The sequence below is a fragment of the Vicugna pacos genome, chromosome 14, assembly GCF_048564905.1.
Source record: "Vicugna pacos chromosome 14, VicPac4, whole genome shotgun sequence".
Lineage (NCBI taxonomy): Eukaryota > Metazoa > Chordata > Mammalia > Artiodactyla > Camelidae > Vicugna > Vicugna pacos.
Genome location: NC_133000.1, coordinates 5,854,487 through 5,878,422, shown reverse-complemented (window position 1 = coordinate 5,878,422; position 23,936 = coordinate 5,854,487). Strand labels below are relative to the sequence as shown.

Genomic DNA, 23,936 nt, shown 5'->3' with positions numbered 1-23,936 from the left:
ACTTTTTCTGATACCAGGAAGAGAAATTCTATGATGAGTTAGATGAATGAAAATCATGAAGCTGAAAGAGGGATAATAACAGATATGGCATATGGATGGAAAAGGAATACACATATGAGATGTGAAGGGCTTACAAATACAGGCGGAGCTGTGGAGAGAGTGAAGGGAGGGAAACAGAGGCAGAGACAGCGCTAGAAAGAAGAGCTAAGATTAGACACAAAGTGTTGGCGTCTCCCGCAGCACCCAAAGAGAGGCAAATAAATCCTGAGAAACCCCATAATTTCACTATTTGAAGAAGACATGTTTGACATTACATGACAAAATATGCCACTTTGTGAGCATGATTATATTTGTATATTTATCCAAATTCTTTTTTAAATTGATGTATAATTGACATATTAGTTTTGGATGTGCAACAAAATCATTCAATATTTGTATATATTGCGAAATGATCACCATAAGTGTAGTAACATTCTTCGCCACGTATGGTTATCCAAATTCTTAATTCATATTTGGGGGCCTGTATAATTTGAATGATCCTGCGATTTTTTGACACTCTCAAAGCATGAGTAATATTTCTGCACATAAATTTTACACATAAATTAAGATTTCATTGTTAAGCCCTGTCATTTTGCAATTTGATGAATGAAATACTGGTTTTTCCAGTACAGAAGCAGAGAAAATCATTTTGGTTTTAAAGGATAAATTAGTAAGCCAAGCAGATAGACATATTTCGAATTCTTGTCCTTTCAGCTTTTAATGCTTTTTTTTTTTTAGGTTGCTTATTCTTGGTTTAGGACAGTAATGAATAAAGTACTTGACTATCTATTACACTATTAAGATTATGAGATGGGAATAGTCTGTGTTGCCCTCTGTTGGTGATTAATTGTTATTTTTAACAAAATAATTGCTGCTTATGTGTCATTTATATGTATTTAGTGTTTGTATCAACTACTGTGTTTTACAGAAAAGCACTCTGAAAAACTGACCTAATAGTTGTGGCCATGAATTGGCGAAAGGGGAAAAAATTGACCTGTGGGCTTACTGACTTAGTAATTTTTTGGACTAAGGTTGTACTGAAATACTTTTGCCTGTGATTAATTTTAATTATAAATTTTTTTTTTTTTGGTCAGAGCTCCACCTCAGATAAGGCGTCCTAATCGGGAAGTAAGACCGCTGAGGAAAGAAATGCCCGGAGGAGGAGGCCGGGGACCTGTGGGCCGAGCACATCCCATATCGAAGAGTGAGAGGCCCTCTGCGAGTAGGGACAAGGAGTGCAGAGCGAGAGGGAGAGACGACAAGGCAAGTCGCCCTCTTTGTACCGCACTCACTTGAAGGCCATGACCTCTGGTGCATATTACAATTTTTGTTGGCTTTTCAGAGGACCTGGGTTTTGACATGCAAGAGATTTGTTTTAAAAAGTCTAAATCAAAAACCTAAGCAGTTTTTGCATTTTAAAGGCCATTCTGCAATGTCAGTAACCTCAGAGATACATTAAAAAATACACACACACACACAAACACACACGCGCGCGCGCACGCACACACACAGAGAAATCTTAAGTGAAACGGAAGTATTCAAAATAAAGTTTTTAAAACTTTAAATTTTTTTATAAATATTCTGAATGAAAATGAACAGTAAATGAAAACATAATTGTAGGGGAAAAATATATAAAGAAGTAGATGAATATACTGTATTCACAGAATAAAATGATAGATACGGTTCACCATGGATAACAATTTTAAAAATCTTTGATTTATCTGCAAATTTTAGATAGAACAAAATTTTTTTCCCTAATGAGAAAATTTTCCTTGGTTAGGATTTAGTATGTACATTTACTTTATTGGGAAAACTGATTAGAGAATAAACATAATACTGGGTAGAAATCCTGTACTGCCCTTAAAATGGACTTTAGAAAAATGGGCTGAAAATAATTTTGTAAAGAAGCCAAGATGACCTGATATTTTTCTTAGCCTTAATTTTAATGAGAAGCCAAAAATAAATTTTTGGTGATAGAGTTCCCCATTTCCTCTGTGATATCAGACACGAATGAGGATGTTATTGAATTGCCACAAAGAAGTTTTCTTTTCCTAGCTAGGGGTTCAGGATATGCCATCGCATTTATGCCATGATACTTGTCATGAAAATATAGCTAGAACTAATAGCAATTGGTTATTCTTCAAAATTACATACTATATTTGAATATTTTTACTATATATCATTTCAGTCAGTAGGTAAACTTTCTACACAGACCAACTTCCTATACTTTGTGGTTTTTTTAGGATGGAAGCTGATATTTTCTGAGTATTTCTAGTCATGAGTTAGAGTCAGAGACATATTCTACCTCTATCTCACTAGAATACTGAAAATGAATTAGATTTTTTATGTTTGTAATTTATTGGAGCTATTACACCATAAAGCAGTAAGTGATTCCGTCTCAGATCCTTTTGGGATTAGTGAGGGCTACTAGTAAATTAATTTTCCTGCTGATGAAATTGAACTGGTTCTCCCCAGTATCAAAAACCACATAAATGGATACTTCAAAATCTGTATTTTACATATCATCTTTGTTTTTCCCTCTGTTCTTCATTTTTGTGTAGCTGACTATGGTTTGCATTTTAGAGAATAAACTAACAGCTGACGTGCACCCCTCACTCTGCTTGTAGCTTTTAGGCACACTTTTAGAGCCAGGTGAGGAACTTTCAGTCTTTACCTTGAGTTCAGATAACACAAGAGGAGAATCTTGGTCATGGTTTATTGGATGCTTCCTTGCTGCGTACCATTTAGAGTGATTACATAATAATTTATGAAACAATCCCATGAAGTAGGCAGTCATTTTGTTCGCATTTTTACAAATGAAGAAGCTGAGGTAGAGAGAGCTAAAGTAACTTACCCAAGGTCATAGAGTAGGGAATGGAGCTTGGAATGGAATTTATGAAGTCATAGATCTTTTTTGCCTTTATTTTAGTATTTTTCATATTACGCAGTATCCCTGCCAAACTAGGTAAAAAATCTGGATTGGCTTTGAAAAGAGTTCCAGAAAAATTAAATAAATGTCGATTTTTAAATGTGATTCTTAAAGAACAAAACAATCAGGCCACATTTGTTGAATGTCAAATAAATTTTTCTGGATATTGTAAATTGTCTTTTACTTTAAAATTTCCAAATTTTCTAAATCTTAGCTGTTCTTTCATTGACATGTAAGTACTCAGAATGTCACTGGAAAGTAAGCTGTTTATTAAAAAAAAGAACTCTGCAGTTGTTTGAAGATAAACGATACTTTCTGAGTCACTCTGGAACAAAAGGGACTACCATTAAAAAAAAAAACCCGAGCTCATGTGAACGTCATTAGAATTTGAAAAGTATACTTGGTTTGGTTATGATTACCCTAAGCGCTCAGGTATTCGGCAGCACACTGGGGTCCCTGAGCTCGCTGAAGGCTGCGGGAAGGTGGGGGCAGGTCAGGTGATACCCGCTGCCCTTGAAAGGCAATTTGAAAATGAGCGGGAAGCATCCTCAGAGAGATGGTAGTCCTCAGTATTATTGGTTTTTTTAAAATCAATTTTGTGGGTTGTAGCCAGCTTTAAAAATAAAATGAAATAGACTGGAAAATTCAAAGTGCATTGTCCATTGAAGAGACACTTTGAGAAAAACAATTTGTTACATGAATATGTAAAAATTTAGTTAATATAATTATATGTTTGTGTACACTAGTTCATGGTCTAAAATGGATTTATTACTTTGTGTCATGGTCAGAAGTTTGAAAGCTGCTGTTCTGCTCCAGGCACTTAACTTTTTAGATGTTTGAAAAAATGAGGACAAGAGAAATTAAATATTTTGCTTAAGATTCTCAGGATCTTTGGATTTTAGTTTAGTGTTGTGAAGTGTATGAAGGAGCAACCAATAGTAAACGCAGTAGCAACAGATGTTACTCTGCCTTGAGCACACTTAGCTGTACCAGTTCCTGCAGATTCCTGTGAGCTCAGTGTTATTTCCCTTGTTCTACATTTGGAGAAATTGACACCCGAAAGTCATAACTGCAAGTAGGTGGTGGAAGTAGGATTTGAACTCTGACACCTGAGCGCCTAATCATTATGCTCTGTAGCTTCTTATTTGCAAATGCTTCCTGTCTTATTTTAATGCGTCACAAATATCTGTTTCTTTTAAAAGTACCAGTTCATTTTCTGAGAGTGATTAAATCTTTCTTCTTCTTTTTTTAAATTGCTAACAAGCTTCAAGTTAGGTCCAAGCTTAGAAATACTGCTTTTCAGTAAATAACAGTCCCTTTGTATAGCGATCTGTTACTCAGGCCTTACAGTTTTTTCCCCTGAGGTACCGAGTCATCATGAGGCCAGTTTGTTAACGCCGTTTAGTTAATGCTCCTTTATTAAGCGCACGCTTTGTGTTAGTCATACTTCTAGGTACTAGGAAGGCAAACTTTAATCAAGGGTGACTCCTGGCCTCAAGGTGATTATTTTCTTATTGAAGAGGGAATCAGATGAATAAATTATCTTCTACAGCTATGTTTTTTAGTCTTATCTGAATGTACCTGAGAAAATTGGATATTATTATTTTACTATTTAAGCTAAGAGTCAGTATAGAAATACATGTAAAATAACAAACGCATTTTTTTATTTAAAACCATAGTATAAAAGCAAAATATTAGGTAGCAGAATAAATGTGTTTCTATTATAACCAAAAACATTTAATTCATAAAATTCTGATTCTCAAGTATTTTTAAAGACTCTGGCTTTATGGTTAATTAACTCTTAGTGAAATGAGCAGCGCTTCCATTTATGATCTCGTGATTAAAGCTGTATGTGCTTTTGAATAGAATTCAGATAAAATATGGTAAATCATCTTCATGGACTTAAAGTTACTACACTTAAGGGACTTCATTTCATTGAATTACATGTAACAAATGGCCATTTTTCAATTTCCTTCTCATGACTAAGTTTAGGGATGTCTGGTATGGAGAGTCATTGTAAACTGAGTTGGAGTATTCTCTTGAATGCTGCTAATCAGTGGTTATACAAGTGAGCGGTAACTTAAAAAATCTTTTTATTGAAGGAAAGTGCACAGACTATAAGGGTACTATTTGATGAATTATAATCATCTAACCAGCAGGGTACTGGTAAATGTTTAATAACTAGTTTTCTGAAAACCCTGCGTGTGTGTGTGTACACATTCACACACAAATTTATTTTAAATCTGATATAAAGGGTGCACTACATATAATTTACAAATAGCAACATATGCAGTACTCTTTATTGTACATTTTATGGATCAAGTGGACGCTCACAGAATGCCTTTGCTGATTTTTGCTTAACTCTTGTATCTGTAGGTACCTAAGGTTGCAATTGACAGTTGAATAGGAATGTAGTTCCCTGGCAGGATGTTGGTATATATTTTGTTTTCATTAATGAGTCAGATGAAAGTGAAACAACTGAAACATTTGTTGGAACCTCATGCATTTGTCAATCACTTGAGCAACTTTGGTGAATCAGATCATAGTTTTCAAATACTGAAAAATTATTTCCTTAATTTTTTTATGCTATTTACATTGTAACAACTGTAGAAATGACACACCTTTAGGTTTAACATTTTCCCCATTACTGTAGTTTAGACAGTTAATAAAACAAGAAATCAAGCCCTGATTTGTAGCATTTACTGGTTTCTATAGTATAAGTACTTCCACTGTGACTGATTTCAAGCTACCAACATGAGGTCCCTGAACTCAGAGTCAAGATGAGATGGATAATAACGTACCATTCCGTAGTGTTTCTAGCACACAGACATGACAGACTTAAGTAACCTCAAGTGTGTAGGTACTAGTTTATTTTAGAAGTGAGGAATTTTGAGTAATTATTACTTTTGTTTTTAATGTAATTTATTCTAAGTTTGTGTAATTTAGTGTCTCTTAATGGCTGTTTTTCACAGCTGGCTTGAAATTCCTGAAAATTTAATAATTGACCCTTAACAAACCAGTAAGAGTAAGCTTCAGCACACCTTTGCATTGTAACTTCTGTAAATACCGTGTAATCCACGGAACTGTCATTCAGGGATCAGGAATAGAACAGTTAGCACCTCAGACGCCATAGTCGTGATCCCTTCTGATCCCTGCTACTTCCTTCCCCAAAGTAACCACTATTCTGATTTCTGATACCATAAATTAGTTATACTTATTTTGAAACTTTGTGTACAGTGAGTATTCTTTTTTGTTTGGCTTTTTTTGGCTTAACTTATGTCAGTGAAATTCTTCCATGCTGTTGTGTATATCTGAAGTTTGTTTATTTTCATAAATACACAGTATTGTATACCACAGTTAAGTCTGTTTTACTGTTAATGGGTTTTTGGATTGCTGCTAGTTTGAAACTATCATTGGTTCTGCTACCTTGGGTAGTTTTGTACTTACCCTTGGGTATGTGCACAAGCCTTTCTAGTGAGCATATACCTGCGAGTCGAATTGATGGGCCACAGGATATGCATATGGTGAACTTCAGTAGATGACACCAAGTCATCTTCCAAAGTGATTGTACCAATTTCCACTCCCACCTGCAGAGTCTGAAAGTTCTAGTTGCTCCACATCCTTACCAACATTTGATATTGTCTATCTCTGGTGAATCTTACTATGATTTTACCAGCATATTTACCATGTATTGTGTATATACCTGATAACTTATACGGCAACAAGTTCTTTCATGTGTTTATTGGGCATTCATGTTATCAGTGACTTGTTTTTAAGAAATATCTTGTTCTGTCCTTTGGATATTTAATCACTCCACAAATTCCTTCTCTGATGGCAGCTGATTTATAGTGTTCGTTTTTGCTTCTATTTCATTTTTAGTTTTATTGCATTCGAACTTGCTGTTCTGTCCCTAAATGTTTTACTGTGTTTCACTGGTTTATGTATTGTGTCCTCTAAGGTGAATACATGCCTCTGAGGGCAGGATTTCTGTCTGTTTGGAACATTGCTATTTCCTAGTGCCTGGAAAAGTGCCTGATACAGAGTAATTATTCATAAATACTGTTGCAAGAGTACATTTATTGATAAGTAAGCAGAAATCTGTGGTTTCATTATTTCAGTTTAAACCGATTTTGTATTAACACTCTAATGCAGGATGTGCCACTGAAATTAGTAAGCATTTTGCATTTATCAACCTACTTTCCCTTGTAAAGTAATAAAGTCTTAGAGTGGGAGGCAGTTTAGGGACCTTGTCTAATTTTTCCTCCGTTTGCCACTTACGCTGGGGTATGCGTAGCCCAAAGTGTGCAGCATTATGGCATAGTGTACAAAGTGGGTAAAAGCACTGATTTTGGAGCCAGACTGCCTAGGATCCAGCTGGGTGTCCTTGGACAACTTACTTTACCTCTCTGTGCCTCAATTTTCTCATCTATGAGGTAGAAATAATAAGAGTGCCTAACTCATAAGACCTTTAAGATGGTTAAGTCACATACTTCGAACAGTGGCTGCACATAGTAAGCTGTATACAGGTGTTAGCTATAAAGGTAACATGATAGTGGGGACCTAACACAGAAATGTCACAGAATTCAGATCATTTTTTTTTTTAAAAAGAGAAACAATGAGATTTCCAAGAAATTCTGCACTTGCCGTGGGGCAGTCGAATTCAGGAATCGAGTAAGTGGGCAAGTGAGAGGCGGTGGCTTTGCAGAAAGAACAAAGGTCAGCTATAATTCCACTTAGACATCCCTGTGACTGTGGGCCAGTGGTTTTCATTACTAATCAGCCAGTGATTCTAATGTTGGGGAGCTCACTGCCCAGCAAGAGAGATGACTCCCTTGTTGTACAGACTCATTTTTAGAAAATTCTTTGTTTTGTTGCTCTGAAATAGACCTCTTTTGTTATTGTGTATTGGTCCTGGGTCTTTCCTTTGGAGTAATATAGAGCACGTGGAGGTGAATAGTTCAGTTGGTTGTGTTGCTCCGTTAGCTTCAGCTTAAATGTCGCCGATGTCCCTCACCCTTCTCTATATGACATGGTTTTTGAACCATTTGTCACCCTTCCTTGAGTGTAATTTATTTGTCAGTATTTCTCTTAAAATGTAAGAGCCAGGGCTAGTGACTGAGCATGTTCCTCTTAATCTGCCGAGGTGCGAATGCACACGATAAAATGCAGAAACCATTATTTGCGTTTTAGACCAAGTTGTGTTGTGTCATTGCTTGACTTTGTAATACTGAGTCAGTCACTTATTGTAGCCTCATTTTCCTCAAATAGAATGACTAGCCAATACTAATGAGAGATCAGTAATAAACCTTTCTTGATATGGGTAATTTAGATACTAGTAGAAAGAAGTTAAAATGTTTTGCTTTAAGAAGAAAAAAGAGTATAGCAGCCTTCATGCTAAATATAAAATTTCTGTTAGTGTCGACCTTAGTCAGTTAGTGTGGGTATCTAAGCAAAGACCTCTAGGACCGTTTCAGTGATACTGCAGCTAGTATTAGTGCTATAAACAGTGTGGATAGTATCTGGGGTTGCCTGAAAACAAACCTCTTTTAGGTGTTGCAGTTAACCTAGTGGATTAACTGAAACTGCAGTTACTAACTTACATCTAATATCCCTGTTTTAATTTGTCTGAATATTTGTGATGAACGATAATTGTCACCCATTTGGTTGATTTCCCAATATAACCAAATTAATTATTTTCAGTTTCCTAAATCTGTAACCTCACCATTTTGATTCAAAAAAGTTCTAGAATCTTCTTTGGAATATTTAGTTTGTGTTCCAGTCTCCTCTCTACCATTGAGAACCTTTTGCTGCTAGGGCAAGTCATTTGACTGGCGTATACCCACGTTTCCTCGTCTGTGAACTGAGGACCTTGACCTTGACTACTGCAGCGGGCTCTTGTTTCTCTGCTTCTGCGTCTCCTCCAGCCCATCTGTTTTCCAGATAGCAGACGGGAGGGTCATTTTAAAATGTAAATCAGATCCTGTCATTCCTCTGCTTAGCACATTTCAAAAATTTCCCCACGTGCTTAGAGTAAAATCTAAACTCCTCCCCATGGCCTATAGGGGCCCAGTGAGCTGGCCTCTGACGGTCTCTCCAGCCCACTCCTTTTGCTCAACTTGTAGCCACACTGACCACTCAGTTTTTTTCATCGCACTTCATATTTTATAATTACCTGTGTTTTGGGTTTGTTTACTTGTTACCCTCACTAGACTGGATGCTCGAGGAGGGCACATAATGTTTTTTCATTGACTAATCTAAAACCATAAAATGTCCTGGACATAGACGGTCATGTATTTATTATTCTTAAAAATCCTGTGATTTCTCTTACTTTCAGATAAGTGTACAGCATTTCCTTTCCCTTGGTAGTGTTTATCAAATCCTCCCTAGCGCTTGGACATTCATATTAAGATGATGTACTTTCATTTTTTAATACTGAGTTTTTGGTAAGTCTCATATTGTAGTGCCGTATCAAAGCTTGTGAAGTCCCAGATGGATCCGTTTCTGTTTCATTCTTTAGTTGGTTTATTTCTAGAAGAGTTCTAAAATGATTACGGAGTGTTCGTAGTGATTTGTTTGAATTTGACTAGCCTTGGCCTGTCTTTATTATAAAATGTGATGCTAGGCCGAGCTTATTTTGAATGTGTTGATGTTATCTCTGTTGTGTAGGTGTCCCAGAAATTTACTCCTTTAATAGTGTCAATATTGGGATCTGTCATCTGAAATACAAGAATCAAGAATCTTTCTGAAAAGTTAGCCTAATACTGTTGCCATGCTACCCAGAGACAGTAAATTACTCATTTTGGGGGTCAAGTCACCAGAGTCCTGTTTGGTCACTTACCTAGTGGCTTAAAGAACTTCAGCATTTGCCCAAAGCAAGCGATTTCGTCCCCTCAGCATGTCTGATCGAGTCTGGTTTTTCTCAGATGAGGTGTGGTAGGAGAGGTTCGTCCTGTTCTCTCTTTTCAGATTGAAGCTTAGGAAATCGACTCATTTTTGGCCCATTTTTCCTTTCATTTTTGTAGTAGGCAGTAACTGTGGGGCTGCAGCTCTGGGAGGTGCATGGCTCTGTCTGCTGAAGGAATTCCAGTGGTGAGCTGCCTCTGGCAGCTGAACACGTTTCATTTAATGCTCTTCAGAGCTGAGTAAATCTTGGCAGAACTCCATAGAAACAATAGCATATAATTCTTTTTTAAAGCCACTGTCCTATTAAATGAAGAATTTGGGGTAAAGTATATTGCTTTGATTATCCTAATGGTACTATTTTAAAAGGTCCTTTTACCGTTGTCATTATATTGACTTTATGATGGGGGTCCAAGGACCTTACTGGGAAGAAACCCTGAGTCCTGAGTTGGTCCTTACAGGGACAGGGAAAAGGCTTTGTAAGATGCAGTTCTGAGTCCCAACTCCTTCCTCGTCTGCAGCCTCTCTCGCAGATGTTTGGTGGGGAGTAATAGTTCTGCTGTACATAACCTGCTCTTAAGCTTCAAGCTGACGCAGCCAGGCCTGAGGTCATCTGATGCTGTGGAAAGGCATGGGTTTGGGGAGTCAGGAAGATCTGAGTTAAAATCTGTACTCTGACATTTAATAATTGTGAACTTAGGTTACTTAACCTTTCTGAGTCCCAGTTCCTTATCTGTAAAAATAGGGTAAAAATACCAGCCTTGTAGGGTTGTTGTATTAAATGAGGTAATACATACGAGATTTTTTTTTTGCCATGCAGTAGATTCTTAGTAAATTGATTTTTTTCTTTATTAATATTCTTAATATTTTCTGGTGGTGGTGGAAATCCTTTGTATCCACAAATTTAGAGGTATCTAGCTCATTTTAGTCTTACATGCAACTGTCCCCTCAAGAGTGTAAATTTGAGGTCTCTAATAAAGTTGGCCAGTTCATCTATTTCTGATGCATTAATAGGGGAGGATGGTGTTTGGGTAGTCAGAAAACACTATTTTAAAAAACAGTAAGTCATTGAAAATGGTTATATAGCAATATTTAGAATGCTCAGTGATGCTAATTAACATTATCTTGTTATTGACCAGTACTTTTTTACACTTGTCCCCAGGGAAGGAAAAATATGCAAGATGGTACAAGTGATGGTGAAATTCCAAAATTTGATGGTGCTGCATATGATAAGGATCTGGTGGAAGCCCTTGAGAGAGACATCATATCTAGGAATCCAAGCATTCATTGGTTAGTCTGTTAAATTCTTGAATTAAAGTAGCAGAGAAAACAAGTTCCAGGTTGGCTTGGTATGAGCTTGTTTTGTTATACATTCACCTCCTGATTATAATTTCATCCGTAATAGGGGTTTGTAGAATTGGCAGGATGGTTCTTCTTTCAGAAATAACCAAGACATTTTACACATTAATTTGATGTTGACGTTACTGACAAGGGTTGTTAATTGAATAACACATCCTAATTTATAACTGCAATATTTTTTCACTGATTGATTTGCTACAGTAAAAATTAGAACAATGTTCTTAATGTGAAAATAATTTCATAAGTAAAGAAATTAAAAGAATTAGTATTGACTGTAAATCAAAGGTGCCCCTGAGTAAACATGGAACTTTGCTGTTCTTACAAAGGGACGACATAGCAGATCTGGAAGAAGCTAAGAAGCTGCTAAGGGAGGCTGTTGTTCTTCCTATGTGGATGCCTGACTTTTTCAAAGGGATTAGAAGGCCGTGGAAGGTGAGAATGTATTAGACTAATACACGTGTAAAAATGCTGCTTACATGATAATAAGAGCCGGCCTTGTAGTGTCTTTGTGTGTCTGTGAACAGAGGTTGTGGAGGTTGGGGAGGTTTACACACACCTCACCTACCGGGGCTTGGGTGTGCGCGCTCGTGCGCAGCCTCTGTGTGCGGCCGGAGAGGGCCTGAGCGCTGAACCGATCCTCTTCCACGCTGTACCCTCAGGGGCACTGAGCTAGAGATGAGCTGTAAGAGATTTCTAGATGTCTGTTTTTGTAAGTAAAAAGTTAGCAAGCAAATTAAACAGTAATAGTACATAGTTAGAATAAGTGATCAAATAAATACCTTTTTAAAAGCTGGCATATTTCTCAAAGTTAATTATTTTGATGACTTCATCTAGGCTTGGCGTAATTCTCAGATGTAATCAGAATGTTTGTATCTTTCTAACTTGCTCTGTGATTTATAGTGTAAAGCCTGCCCCAGACTAGTTCCTCCCAAGTCCAGTGTTTTCATTTTAGCACATTAAAAAACCATCCCAACAGCTGCTGCCTGGAGGTTTTTTTGCCATAGGCAGAGCCTTTCTTTACTCTGACTGGTGGAGTGAAATACAAGCATGATCTTACTTTGCCCTTCTGAATTAGCTAGGAAGGTCTTTTTCTCGCCTCAGTACCTCTTCCCCTTTTGATATGCCTAAAGGTAAAGGGGAGGAGAAACTGCACCTGCACGAAAGGCTTGGGATACCCTTGGCATTTTGATTGCTTCTCACAACTTAAAACCTTGTATAGACCATTAAAGATTTACCTAATTTGGGGAACATATTACCATATATTCCCTCTTTATTATAACTTTAAAAACAATGTTTAAAAGAAAGAATAAGGTCTTTATAAAATAGATATTCAGAGGGTTTTAAAATAGCTGGAATGGTAGGTATAACCTGCTTATCAAGATGAGCCCTATAAATCCTTAGCAGGAGGGCAGTTTGCAGAGGTAGGGAGCGCACTGCGGCCGCCGTGTGGAGGAGGGCTGGGGCTGGGCCCAGAGGGTGGAGGTGTGGAATCTGGTCAGGAGGCTGTTGCAGCCATCCAGCCAAACGATAAGGACCTGGACAATGGCATTTGTTATTTGGCCAGTAGAAGTGGGTGGATTTGTGAGAGATGTTTATAATGTGTAAGTGATAACACTATGACTGATGGTTTCTGGGGTCTGGGAGAGGGACCCGTGGTATGACTCCCAGATTCCAGGCTTGAATTGAAGGAGTATGCAATTAGTCTAATGCCAGCTGCCCAAAATTGGGCCAAACTTTACAGATTGCGGGCAGTTTTCCACAAGGCTGCCCTCACTTCAGATGCTGGCTACAAATTTGGGGGCCCTGAGTCACCCTCACCTCTGACAGCTGGCTGTGAATTTGTGGTTCTCACTGTGCCCTCAGGTTCAGTAATTCTCTAGAATGAGTCAGAACTCAGGAAAGCATTATACTTCTGATTACAGTTTTCTCATAGCAAAAAGAGGTGAATCAGAACTAGCCAAAGGGAAAAGTGCGCAGGGCAAGACCTGGGAGGGTGCTGACAGCGCAGCTTCTGGTGTCCTCTTCCCTTGGACCCAAAATGCTTCCCGCCCCCAGCGCATGGGTGCGTGACAGTGCACACAGTGCTGCCAACAGGGACACTCACTCAAGCTTCAATGTCCAGACTTTTTATTGAGTTTTTATGGGGGTTTCATATGCAATGATTGATTATATCACAACCCATGTGTCTCAATCTTCGGTTCCCCTTCTCTCCCCAGAGGTCCTTTTGATATCACATGACTCAAAGCCCCAATCCTCTAATCACAAGGTTGGCTTTTCTGACAGGGCCGGCCCCCATCCTGAGTCATCTCATTAACATAATCTATACAGGGGCCCACTATGAGTCAGTCACTTCATTAGCATAAAATTTCAGGGCTCAAAGTGAAAAACAAAGACACTCCTATTGCTTGGGAAATTCCAAGCATTTAGAACCTGCCTCCCAGGAACTGAGGAAAAGAACCAGCCAATTCTTCATTATACAGGGTACCTGATATTGGAAATTGAGGAGAAGAGCAGGTTTAAATAGAATCAAAATATATTTAGGTAAAAACTCGGCAGGTAATTGGAAATAGAGGTCTGGAGCTTAGGATAGAGTTTAAGTTAAATTAAAATGGTGAGATTAGTGGTGGTTGATAATATGGATGTGAATGAAATTGTTCAAGGAGTTTTATAAACGGTTTTTTAAATTGCAAAAGACTTAGAATTACTTTGGGAATTTAAAGGGCAGGGGGGCGGGGGAGACCTGAAGGGCACTAAAGATGGTCATGAGTAGCAGTGTCAGGAAAGAGCAGGTCTCAGAACCAACCTGGGGGGAAGGGTTTGGGAAAGAAGGGAATGACCCCTAGGTTTTGGCAGCATCTAAGGTCAGAGAGAAGGAAAGAAACTGTGAGTTGAAAAGTGACCAATGGATTAGTAAATTGGGTGTTTTTAGTGAAGTAGTGGAGGCAGAAGTTGGATTGAAGCTGGTGAAGGAAAAATAGTAAGCATAAACCTCTTCTTTAGGAAGATTGGCTGGGAAAGGAAGGGGAAAGAAAGGTGGAGAGTAGATAGAGGATGTGTAGGGTCAAGTGAAGGATTTGATTTTTAAAATAAGTAAAGCCAGTAGAGGACACAGTAAATAGAGGAGATGGCTGAAGGGTCATGTTGTGAGGAGGTGAAATTTATAAATGCTGCGCTGCATCTGTGAGCTGTATCTGTGCACAGATGCTAATGCTGGAAATTGTCTCCTACTGGACGTGGCCACATTGATGACATTACAAGAACTGAGAGGTCATTGAGAGGCCACATTAGAAAGAGAAATTGGAACTTCTCTGTAACTGTGTCCTATACCATTAGTTGTTTTTACAGTTTTCAAAGTATCAGTCTCATGCATAGTTAAAGGCTTCTTGCAAATCAGAAAAATTTTTAAATGAAACTAGTGTTCAAACTCTAGTAATCCCTGGTTGTCCTGGGTATCAAAATTACATAGCTAGAAAAGGGTTTAGACAGTTTCTGAATTTAGAGGTTATAAAACTTTGATGTGCACATAGTTTTCAAAGTTTAAATCCCCCAAAGCTTATTCCATTAAATTAACAAATGGCACAGAATTCTTAAGATCATGAACTATTATACAAAAGAAATGTAGGTTTAACTATATATCTGAACTCTGATTAAAAGTGTTAGAAGAAAATAAGTATTTAAAAATTCACTAGTCTCCAAGACCAGTGGATTGGTGTTCTTGGATAATTTTTACTTACCATTAATTTATTTTTATAGAATACTTTTCTATTTATTTGTTTTCAAAGGTGAGAGGGAACTAAAATTTAGCTTTTGGTCTATATTATATTTAGTGACTTTCATTACTAACACTATTTTATGTAAACTATTAACTGTCTAGCACATTAAACTGCTTAAAATGCTAGATAATTTGATTGTTTGAATTGCCACTAGATTTCAGCTACCTTAGTAACTGATAAATGGATCTTTAGTTCTGATTAAAAGTGTATCTTGTAAGTGTGTTTTGGAAGATAGGTTTTGCCTCTCAGGGAGGCAAGATATGTATAACTCTGTTACCCGTGGTAGAAGATGTCATTTGATCCTTACTGCTTAAACAGAGCAGTCACCCTTAAGGCGGGACTCAAGACCATGCACGTTTGTCTTCTGCCAGGTGCAGGACAATCGGCAGGTTCTTTCAGAGTGTGCCAGGAGAGTCCTTGTCGTCTAGGCCCTTTGCTAGCCCATCTCTCAGTGCCTCTGATTTGAGACATCTCGTGAATGCACTCTTCATTTTCATTTTCTCTATCTATAAAATGGTAATCGTGCTAAACGCACTGTGATTTTACTATGACAGATGAGCTTGTCTTTTGATGGGAAAAGTTTCATGTACGTTAATAGTTGATGATATTTTATAAGAAAGTATTTAAATCTGATAAATCGTTTAATTCATCTTTTGAAATTTCAGGGTGTGCTGATGGTTGGGCCGCCAGGCACTGGTAAGACCATGCTCGCTAAAGCCGTCGCCACCGAGTGTGGCACAACGTTCTTCAACGTCTCCTCGTCCACCCTGACGTCTAAATATAGAGGTGAATCTGAGAAGTTAGTCCGTCTCTTGTTTGAAATGGTGAGTGATGATATTTTCGAATTTCAGAGTACTGTTTGGGCAGGCAAATTGTATCCCTATCGTCTAGATCCATTCACTTAGGGATCTTTTCTAAAAAGGCAAGTGTAGTTGTAGTTTAACAGCTCTTGACACACTAATGAGATTTGGGGTGGTGGATTTTGTGTAGTTGGTGTCTCTTCCGTGTCCCTTCCTCTCTGAGGTAAAAGCTCTTTGGCATCCCATCTAGAGAGTGTAGAAGAGACTTGGAAAAAGTGTGTGGTTTGCCTGATGATTCTGGATCTCTGATGAGCTGGTTGAGTAGAAGTGTATTTTAATGTATATTTTGAAAATCAATTAGAAATTGATCTATCATTAAAGTTTGTTCCTTTCTTGTAAGGGGTTTGCAATGGTTACTTAATGCGTATTTGAGGATAGACCGATAATTTATCCTTAGACACTTTTGTATTATGGAAATTTTCAAACACAAAAGTAGAAAGAGTAGTACCATGAATCCCCACATTATTGGTCCCCTGAGTTCACCAACCATATAACTTACCTTTATTTTTAGAAATGTTCTTTTTCTGACATGATTGATTGATTTAACCTCTGTCCATAACCAAATGGTGGCATTACTTAAAGCAGTGAGAAATTTCTGCTCTTCTTTTTTTTTAACCATTGTTATAAGGAGAAAATGGCGTTTTAAAAAATTCAGATTATTTTATGAGGTAATTAAATGATTTTTAAAAAATATTTTCACAAAGGCTAGATTTTATGCCCCTACCACGATCTTCATTGATGAGATAGATTCTATCTGCAGTCGAAGAGGAACCTCTGATGAACACGAGGCAAGTCGCAGAGTCAAGTCTGAACTGCTCATTCAGATGGACGGTAATTGATATTTAATCACTGTCTCAAAACTGTTACAGTTCCGTTTTGAATTTTGTATAAATTCATACTTTGGAAATTCTCAATGAATGGACTAGAAGACAGCCTGAATTTATTTATAATCATTTGTTTGTCCACCCATTTGTTCATGAATTCAGAGAGTACTTTTTGCACACTTGTGCATTTCAGGTTCTGAGGTTACAGAGGAAAGGAATGCTGTGGCCTTCAAGGAGCTTACTAGGTAGAGCATAGTTCCTAGAGATGCGGCCCAGGGTCCCAGGGGTCTTTAAGACTCTTTTAAAAGGCATGTGAGGACCAAACTGTTTTCATAATAGTATCAAGACATTGTTTACCTTTTCCTCTCACTCTCCACAAGTGCACAGTGGAGGTTTTCAGAGGCCGTGAGAAGTGCGGGCTGTTGCAATAGGTGCAAAGCAGGAGCAGCTGTGAGAACCCAGCTCTTGCCTGTTGAGCCCGATGCTGCAGAGATTTGCAAAAATGCAAAAAATTTCCAGTCTTTGTACTAATTTTTTTGTTTTGAAAATCAGAGTTATTTTTCATAAAATGTATTAATTATGTTAATAAATAATAGATTTATTATTATTGCTTTAAATGAATTAATATTTTTAAAAATTCTCAGTTTTAATTTTTAATAATAAATATTGATATACTCTATGCACACAAAAGCTCTCGGAAACCCAATCATCTTTAAGAGTATAAAAAGGATCCTGGGACCAAAAAGTTTGAGCACCAGTCATCTAGTTGGGAAACAGCAGTTTCACAGACAATTTTGATACATTGAACATTCTGTGGTAGAACTAAATAAACTCTAGGTATAGTGAAAACACAGTGGGGGAGGTACCACCTGGACTGAAGGAGTCACAGAAGGGAACAGCTGAGTTGGGCTTTGAAGCATTGGTAGTAGTCTTCCAAAGTAGTCTCCTTTCAGATAAAGGAGAGAAGACTTTGGGGGGCCATTGGAGGGAGAGAGTGACGGGCCCAGAGCTACTTTTTACAGATCTATTACTCTGGTGGTTGTGTGGTGAGCAGGAGGCTGCTTAAGCAAACTATGAGAAACCATAAAATATGTTAAAATGATATACCCAGAGTGTGTTGTTTTAAAACAGATATAGTTACTCACCAACCATGGATACTTACTGAACACTTCAGTGTGTGTTTGTACAGTGCCAGGCACTCTTAGATACATAAAATAGTGTAGTACTAGGAGTCCCTGCCCTCAGTGAGTTTACCATTTTAATTTCTGTTAAATTATGAGAGAAAGGAGTGACTATGTTACGTTTTGGGGGAGGGATATAGAGGAAAACACATTAAACATTAAAAATACCGCTGAATACAAATCAGCTGAATTTCATTGCCCGCTATTTGTGACTGTTGATTATTAGCTGGACAGCCTGATTCTTTATGATAATAACTGAAATAGGAGTTTAGTAATACTTTATTCAGAAAATACCTTATTGAATTGGGTTGCTTTAAGTCTACTACTTTTTTATACCAGGCTAGAAACTCTTTATCAATAAAGTTCATGAGTTTTTAATTTTTTTTTTACCATATATTTTCCAGTTTCCATTCTATAAGCCTGAAGTTTTTTCTAAAATTTGTAATTCTGAAAAACTAGGCTCTGTGTACATATATTTGTCTTGATATAAGAAGAAATGGTATTTTCAACAGTGACTGATTTTTAGGTTCATTCTTAAATTTCTTGTTTATTTTTTATGAGTCACTTAGAAGTCTGAAGAGACAAAATTATTGCAGTATAACCTGTCTCTCAAAATTATGATTGCATTCTAGTGTATTAAGTAAATGTGAACCCTGTTCTATTCTTTCTTCTAGAGAAAATCAAATAAATTAGAGTAACAACTAAAATAAAAAAAACTTTTTGAGGACCTTCGTGATTTAAAAACATAACAGAGTGAAACAGTATAATCTCCCTTGCCTCCTCTTTTCAAAGGAAATATATATTCATTTTCCTACAGAAAAAAAATTGCTTTTTCTTACTGGACTAGAATTCTGCAGTAGGTTACGTGAATCCTCCCACCTCCTTGTGCTACAGTTGCCTGCCGGCGTGTGTGGTTCCGACACCACGCGGGGGTGGGGAGGGCCGCGCGCGCGTCGCTGAGCCTGCCGCCCAGCCCGCGGCTGATGTCTAGACGTGTTAGTTGAATGAAAGATGAAGGGCTGTGAGAAAAACGCCCCTTTCCCCCCTTACTGTGTCTAGGAGTCGGAGGAGCTTTAGAGAATGACGATCCCTCCAAAATGGTTATGGTCCTGGCCGCTACTAACTTCCCGTGGGACATCGATGAAGCTTTGCGCAGGAGGTTAGAGAAAAGGATATACATACCTCTCCCTACAGGTACGGGGCCGCCTTTTTGCTGTATTTTGGCCTTTCTTTTACTCCCTTTTCCGTTTCTCTAAGTCTTTATTCCATTGCCATTCTGCTTAAATGAGTTTATAGCACACAGAACCGATTTGTTGTTTATGGAAACGGAGGCCACAGCGCCGTGCTGAAGTCCCTTCCACTGCAGGGAGGTTCTTGCACTGGAGCAGTAGTCGTGTTAGTAAGCTGGTAGGGCATCTGAGTTTTTACTTTCAAACTTGAGTCTTCGTTAAAAATTAAGTGGTTAAAAATCAAATTCTGTTGATCTTCTTCAAAGTATGCTGCTTTGAAAAAATCTCATTCTGTTGAAGTTAAAATTTTCATAAGTGAGTTTTTTCTTTTTATATTGAGATAAAATTTACTTATGTACAAATGTACAAATCTTAAGTGTATAATCTGATGAGTTTTGACAAATGAATACTCCTGTTTAATCAAGATGTGACATTTCTATTGCCCCAGAAAGTTTCTCTGTGCCCCCTAGTTAATTCAAACCCCCAGTAGGCATTCACCTTCCTGATTTTTATCATCATAGATTAGATTTACCTATTATTAAACTTTATATAAACAAAATCATGATATACGTACACTACATAGTGATTTTGAGATTCATCCATGTGGGTACATGTATCAGTAGTTTATTTCTGATATGATTACATGATGATTTGTTTATTCTCTTTTTGATGGACATTTGAGTTATTTCTAGTTTCTGGCTATTATGAATAAAGTTAAACTTTTGTCCAGATCTTTTTATGGATGAGTGTTTTCAGTTCTTTTGGGTGACATGGATAAGAGAATAGGTGGATCATAGGGTGGGTATGTGTTTAGCTTTAATAATGCTCACACTGTCTTCCTAAGTGATTGTACTGTTTTCTATTCTCACCATCAGTGAATGAGAAGTCCAGTACTTCCACATCCTTGCCAACATTTGGTACTGTCAGTATCTTAATTTTAAGTCATTCCCAGTAAGTGTGAAGTGCTGTCTCATTATGGTTTTAGTTTGCATTTTCTGTTGTCTAATCACGTGGAGCACCTTTTCATGTGCCTGTTGGTCATTGGTCTATCTTTTGTGCTGTGTCAACAAATCTTTTGCTCAGCTTTAATTGGTTTATTTGTTGTTAATTAATGCTCTGTAGTCTTTATCAGATACATGAATTGTGAATATTTTCTTTGTTTGTGGTTTACCTTTCAATTTTGTTTATGGTGTCTTTTGATAAGCAGAAGTTTTGATTTTGATCAAGTCCTCTTGTCAAGTTTTTCTTTTATGGACAGTGGTTTTTTTATCTTAAGAAATCTTTGCTTACCACAGAGGTCAAAGGTTTTCTCCTGTATTTTCTTTTAGAAGCTATAGTTAGATCTGTGATCCATCATGAATTAACTTTGTGTGTATGTGTCCGTTGGGGGTTGAGTGTTTTTTTCATATGTATATTGAGTTGTTCTAGCATCACACATTAAAAGGAGTTTCAGTTTTCCATTGAATTACTTGGGAGCTTCACTGAAAATTATTTTGCTGTATATATTTGGGTCTGTTTATGATTTCTCTATTCTGTTCCATTGATGTAAAAAAATAGACATAGGGCTATCCTGTCGGGTTATCCATTTTTCCCTGAGTAAGCTTTGGTAGCTTGTTTTTTTCTGCATCACTTGTCCACTTCCTCTAAGTCGTCAGGTTTATTGTGATTCGACCTAATGTAAATGTGGAATCCAACTAAATGGTTTATGTGAGGCTGCTGATTTCATGCCTGGTTCCGGAGCCTGAAGCCAGGAGGGGATTCAGGAAGAGAAGATGAAGTAGTGGAAATGAGGACAAACTGGAACCTGTGGGGATGAGCAGGGACTCATGAGGGTAGGCTGGAACTCACGTTGGGCTTTCGCTGCCTCTGAGACTTAGAAGTTTGATGACTGGGGGGCCCTTTAGAAGAAGCTGGCATTGTTTGTAACAGTACTAAATATATAGTTGGCTTAGGAGTCAGAAAAGCTGAAGGAGGAAACCTAACAGGAACCAGAAAGAGTTGGAGGCCCGGGTGCTGCCCCTCACTAACCAGGCGAGCTGGCAGACAAGTGACAGACCGTGTGCATGACAGACGTGCCTAAAGCCCTGAACTAACTTTCTGAGTTGATCTCATTTCTGCCTTTCAAATCTCACCCGCAATGACCATTGTGATCCACACTAACCCAGAACGAAGAGAATTCCAGGAAATGAAATTCTGCCTTCGCTGAAGTTGACATAGTACAAATCCACACACTTTATTTTCCATTTTTGTCTGTATGATCTATAATAATGGCTCAGTTTTCATTCCTAAAATTGGTAACTTGTGTTTTTTCTCTATTGTTCTTGATCATCGTTGCTAGACATTTATCAATGTTGTTAATCTTTTCAGAGAACCAACTTCTTCCTTTGTTAATGTTCTCTCTGTTTCCTGTTTCATTGATTTTTTTTCTCTTTGTATTTCTCTCTTATACTTTGAGTTTAATCTTCTCTTCTTTTTATGAAGTTAGGAACTTAGATTGTTGATTTTAAACCTTTTCTCTTTTTAAAATACAAACATTTAAAGCTGTACATTTCTCTTTAAGCCCTGCTTTGGCTTCATCCCACAAATTTTGTTATGTTTTCTTCACTATTCAATTAGAAATATTTTTTAGCTTTTTCTTTCTTTCTTTGTTGAGTTAGAAGTATGTGGCTTTGTATGCAAATATTTGAGGATTTTCTAGGTGTTTTGTTATTGATTTCTAATTCAATTCCACTACAGTTAGGAACTACTCTGTAAGATGTCAAGTTTTGAATTTATTGAGATTTTATGATTCAGCATATAGTTCATCTTGATGACTGTTTCAGCTGCAGCTAGATAGAATATTTTTCACTGCTTGTTGATTATAATATTCCATAAATGTCAGATCAGTTGGTGTGATTAGTATTGTTTAAGTCTTCTAAATTCTCACTGATTTTTTGCTCTGGTTTTTCTGTCAGTTTCTGAGTGGGTGGTTAAACTCTTCAAATGTGATTGTAAATTTGTCTTTTTTTTGCTTTAATTCTGTTAATTTTTGCTTCATGAGTTTTGAAGTTCTATCATTAGGTACATGACCGGTTATCATTGTTACATCTTCTTGGTCCTCCTATCTTGATGAAGTGCCTCTCCTTATCTCTGATTATATCCTTCAACTTGATGTTTGATACTAATAAAGCCTCACTATCTTTCTTTTGCTGCTACTGTTTGCATGATATGTCTGCTTCCTCCCTTTAATTTTCACCCTGCATGTCTTTACAGTTTCAGTGCAGTTCTTGTAGACTGTATATAATTAGGTCTTACTATTTATACAGTTTACCTCTGCTTTTTAATTGGGATATTTGGCCATTCACTTATAATGTAATTACTGATACGTGTTAAAGTCTGCCACCTTGCTATTTGTCCCTTTTGTTTGTTTGTTAGTCTGTACCTGCTTTCCTAAATTCTTTTGATAATTGAATATTTTTTAGTATCCATTTTAATTCCCTTATTGGCTTTTAGGTATACTAACTGTATTTTTTGGCAGTTACTCTGGGGATTACAACATGCATCTGTAACTTATCACAGTCACCTTAAAGCTGATGTTGTACCACTTCATGTGAAATGTAAGAACTGTTTGCCTCCCCCAGCCTTTGTGCTGTTTTGTCATGTACTTTACATCTGCATATGTTATAAATCTCAACGTGTAATGGGGTTTAAATTGTCAGTGTAAATTTAAATTAAGAGGAGCATAAAAATGTAGTCTTCTATTTTACCTGCATGTTTACCATCCACTGCTCTGCTTTCCTTTTTTAAGATTCCATGTGGGTTCATCTCTCATTTATCTGAAGAACTTCATTTAGTATTTCTTCTAGTTAAGGTCTGCAAACATCAAATTCAGTTTTTGTTTTCTGAAATGTCTTTATTTCACTCTTATTTCTGAAGGATATTTTTGACAAATAATTCTGAGTTGGAAGAGGGTTTTTGTTTTTTGTTTTGTTTTGTTTTTCTTTCAGTGCTTATAAAGATATCATTCTATAATCTTTTGGTGTCTGTTGTGTTTTTCATGTGAGGTCAGCTGTCATTTATGTCACTGTGTGTAATGTATCTTGTATGTAATATATCCTTTTCCCTCTGGCTATTGTTTTTTAAATTCAACTTTATTGAGAAATAATTTATATATAATAAACTTTATCCATTTAAAATTTGATGGATTCAACATTGTATATACCCATGCAACCACACCGCCGTCAGGATGCAGGAAACATCCTTCATCTGAAAGGACTTCATGTGCCCCTTTGCAGTCCATTCTTCTCTCCCCTCAGTACCTCCCACCTCAGGCAACCACTGATCTGATTTTTGTCACTGTAGATTGTTTTGAATTTCATATAAATAGGATCATACAGTATGTATTATTTTGTGACTGGCTTTTTTCACTTAGCATAATTATTTTGAGAATCATCAGTGTTACCTTTTTTATCAGTGAGTAATATTCCACTGTATGGTCATGCCACAGATTACTTATCCATTCTCTTATTTAGGGACGTTTAGATTGTTTCTAGTTTGGGACCATTGTAAATAAAGCCACCATCAACATTCATGTTCAGTTCTTTAAGTGAACATATGTTTTCGTTTCTCTTGGATAAATACCTATAAGTGAAATAACTGGGTCATGTGGTCATACATGTTTATATATAGAAAACATTTTTCTTGAATGATTGTTCTCTACAGTTGTTTTTAAGATATTTTATTTATCTTTATTTTTCAGCAGTTTGACTACAATGTACCTCTGTGAGCTTTTCCTTACTTATCCTGCATGATGTGTGTTGGACTTTTTAGTATTATTGCACAGGTCACTAGGACTCTGTTAAA

General features: G+C 37.1%; 1 protein-coding gene across 25 annotated transcripts in view; it reads left to right on the top strand.

Moving 5' to 3' along the window:
* Positions 1 to 23,936, top strand: part of KATNAL1 (katanin catalytic subunit A1 like 1) — a 119,632-nt gene that overhangs the window by 27,634 nt on the left and 68,062 nt on the right. For all 25 annotated transcript variants that reach the window (XR_012079871.1, XR_012079885.1, XR_012079884.1 and 22 more), the window contains 6 exons: positions 1,134 to 1,302; positions 11,031 to 11,158; positions 11,554 to 11,659; positions 15,666 to 15,824; positions 16,565 to 16,691; positions 18,925 to 19,059. Coding sequence is in view for 6 of the 25 variants with exons in the window: in XM_072976072.1 (XP_072832173.1) it covers positions 1,134 to 1,302; positions 11,031 to 11,158; positions 11,554 to 11,659; positions 15,666 to 15,824; positions 16,565 to 16,691; positions 18,925 to 19,059 (824 nt within the window). In the remaining 19 variants the exon portion in view is untranslated. The remainder of the gene's footprint in view (positions 1 to 1,133; positions 1,303 to 11,030; positions 11,159 to 11,553; positions 11,660 to 15,665; positions 15,825 to 16,564; positions 16,692 to 18,924; positions 19,060 to 23,936) is intronic.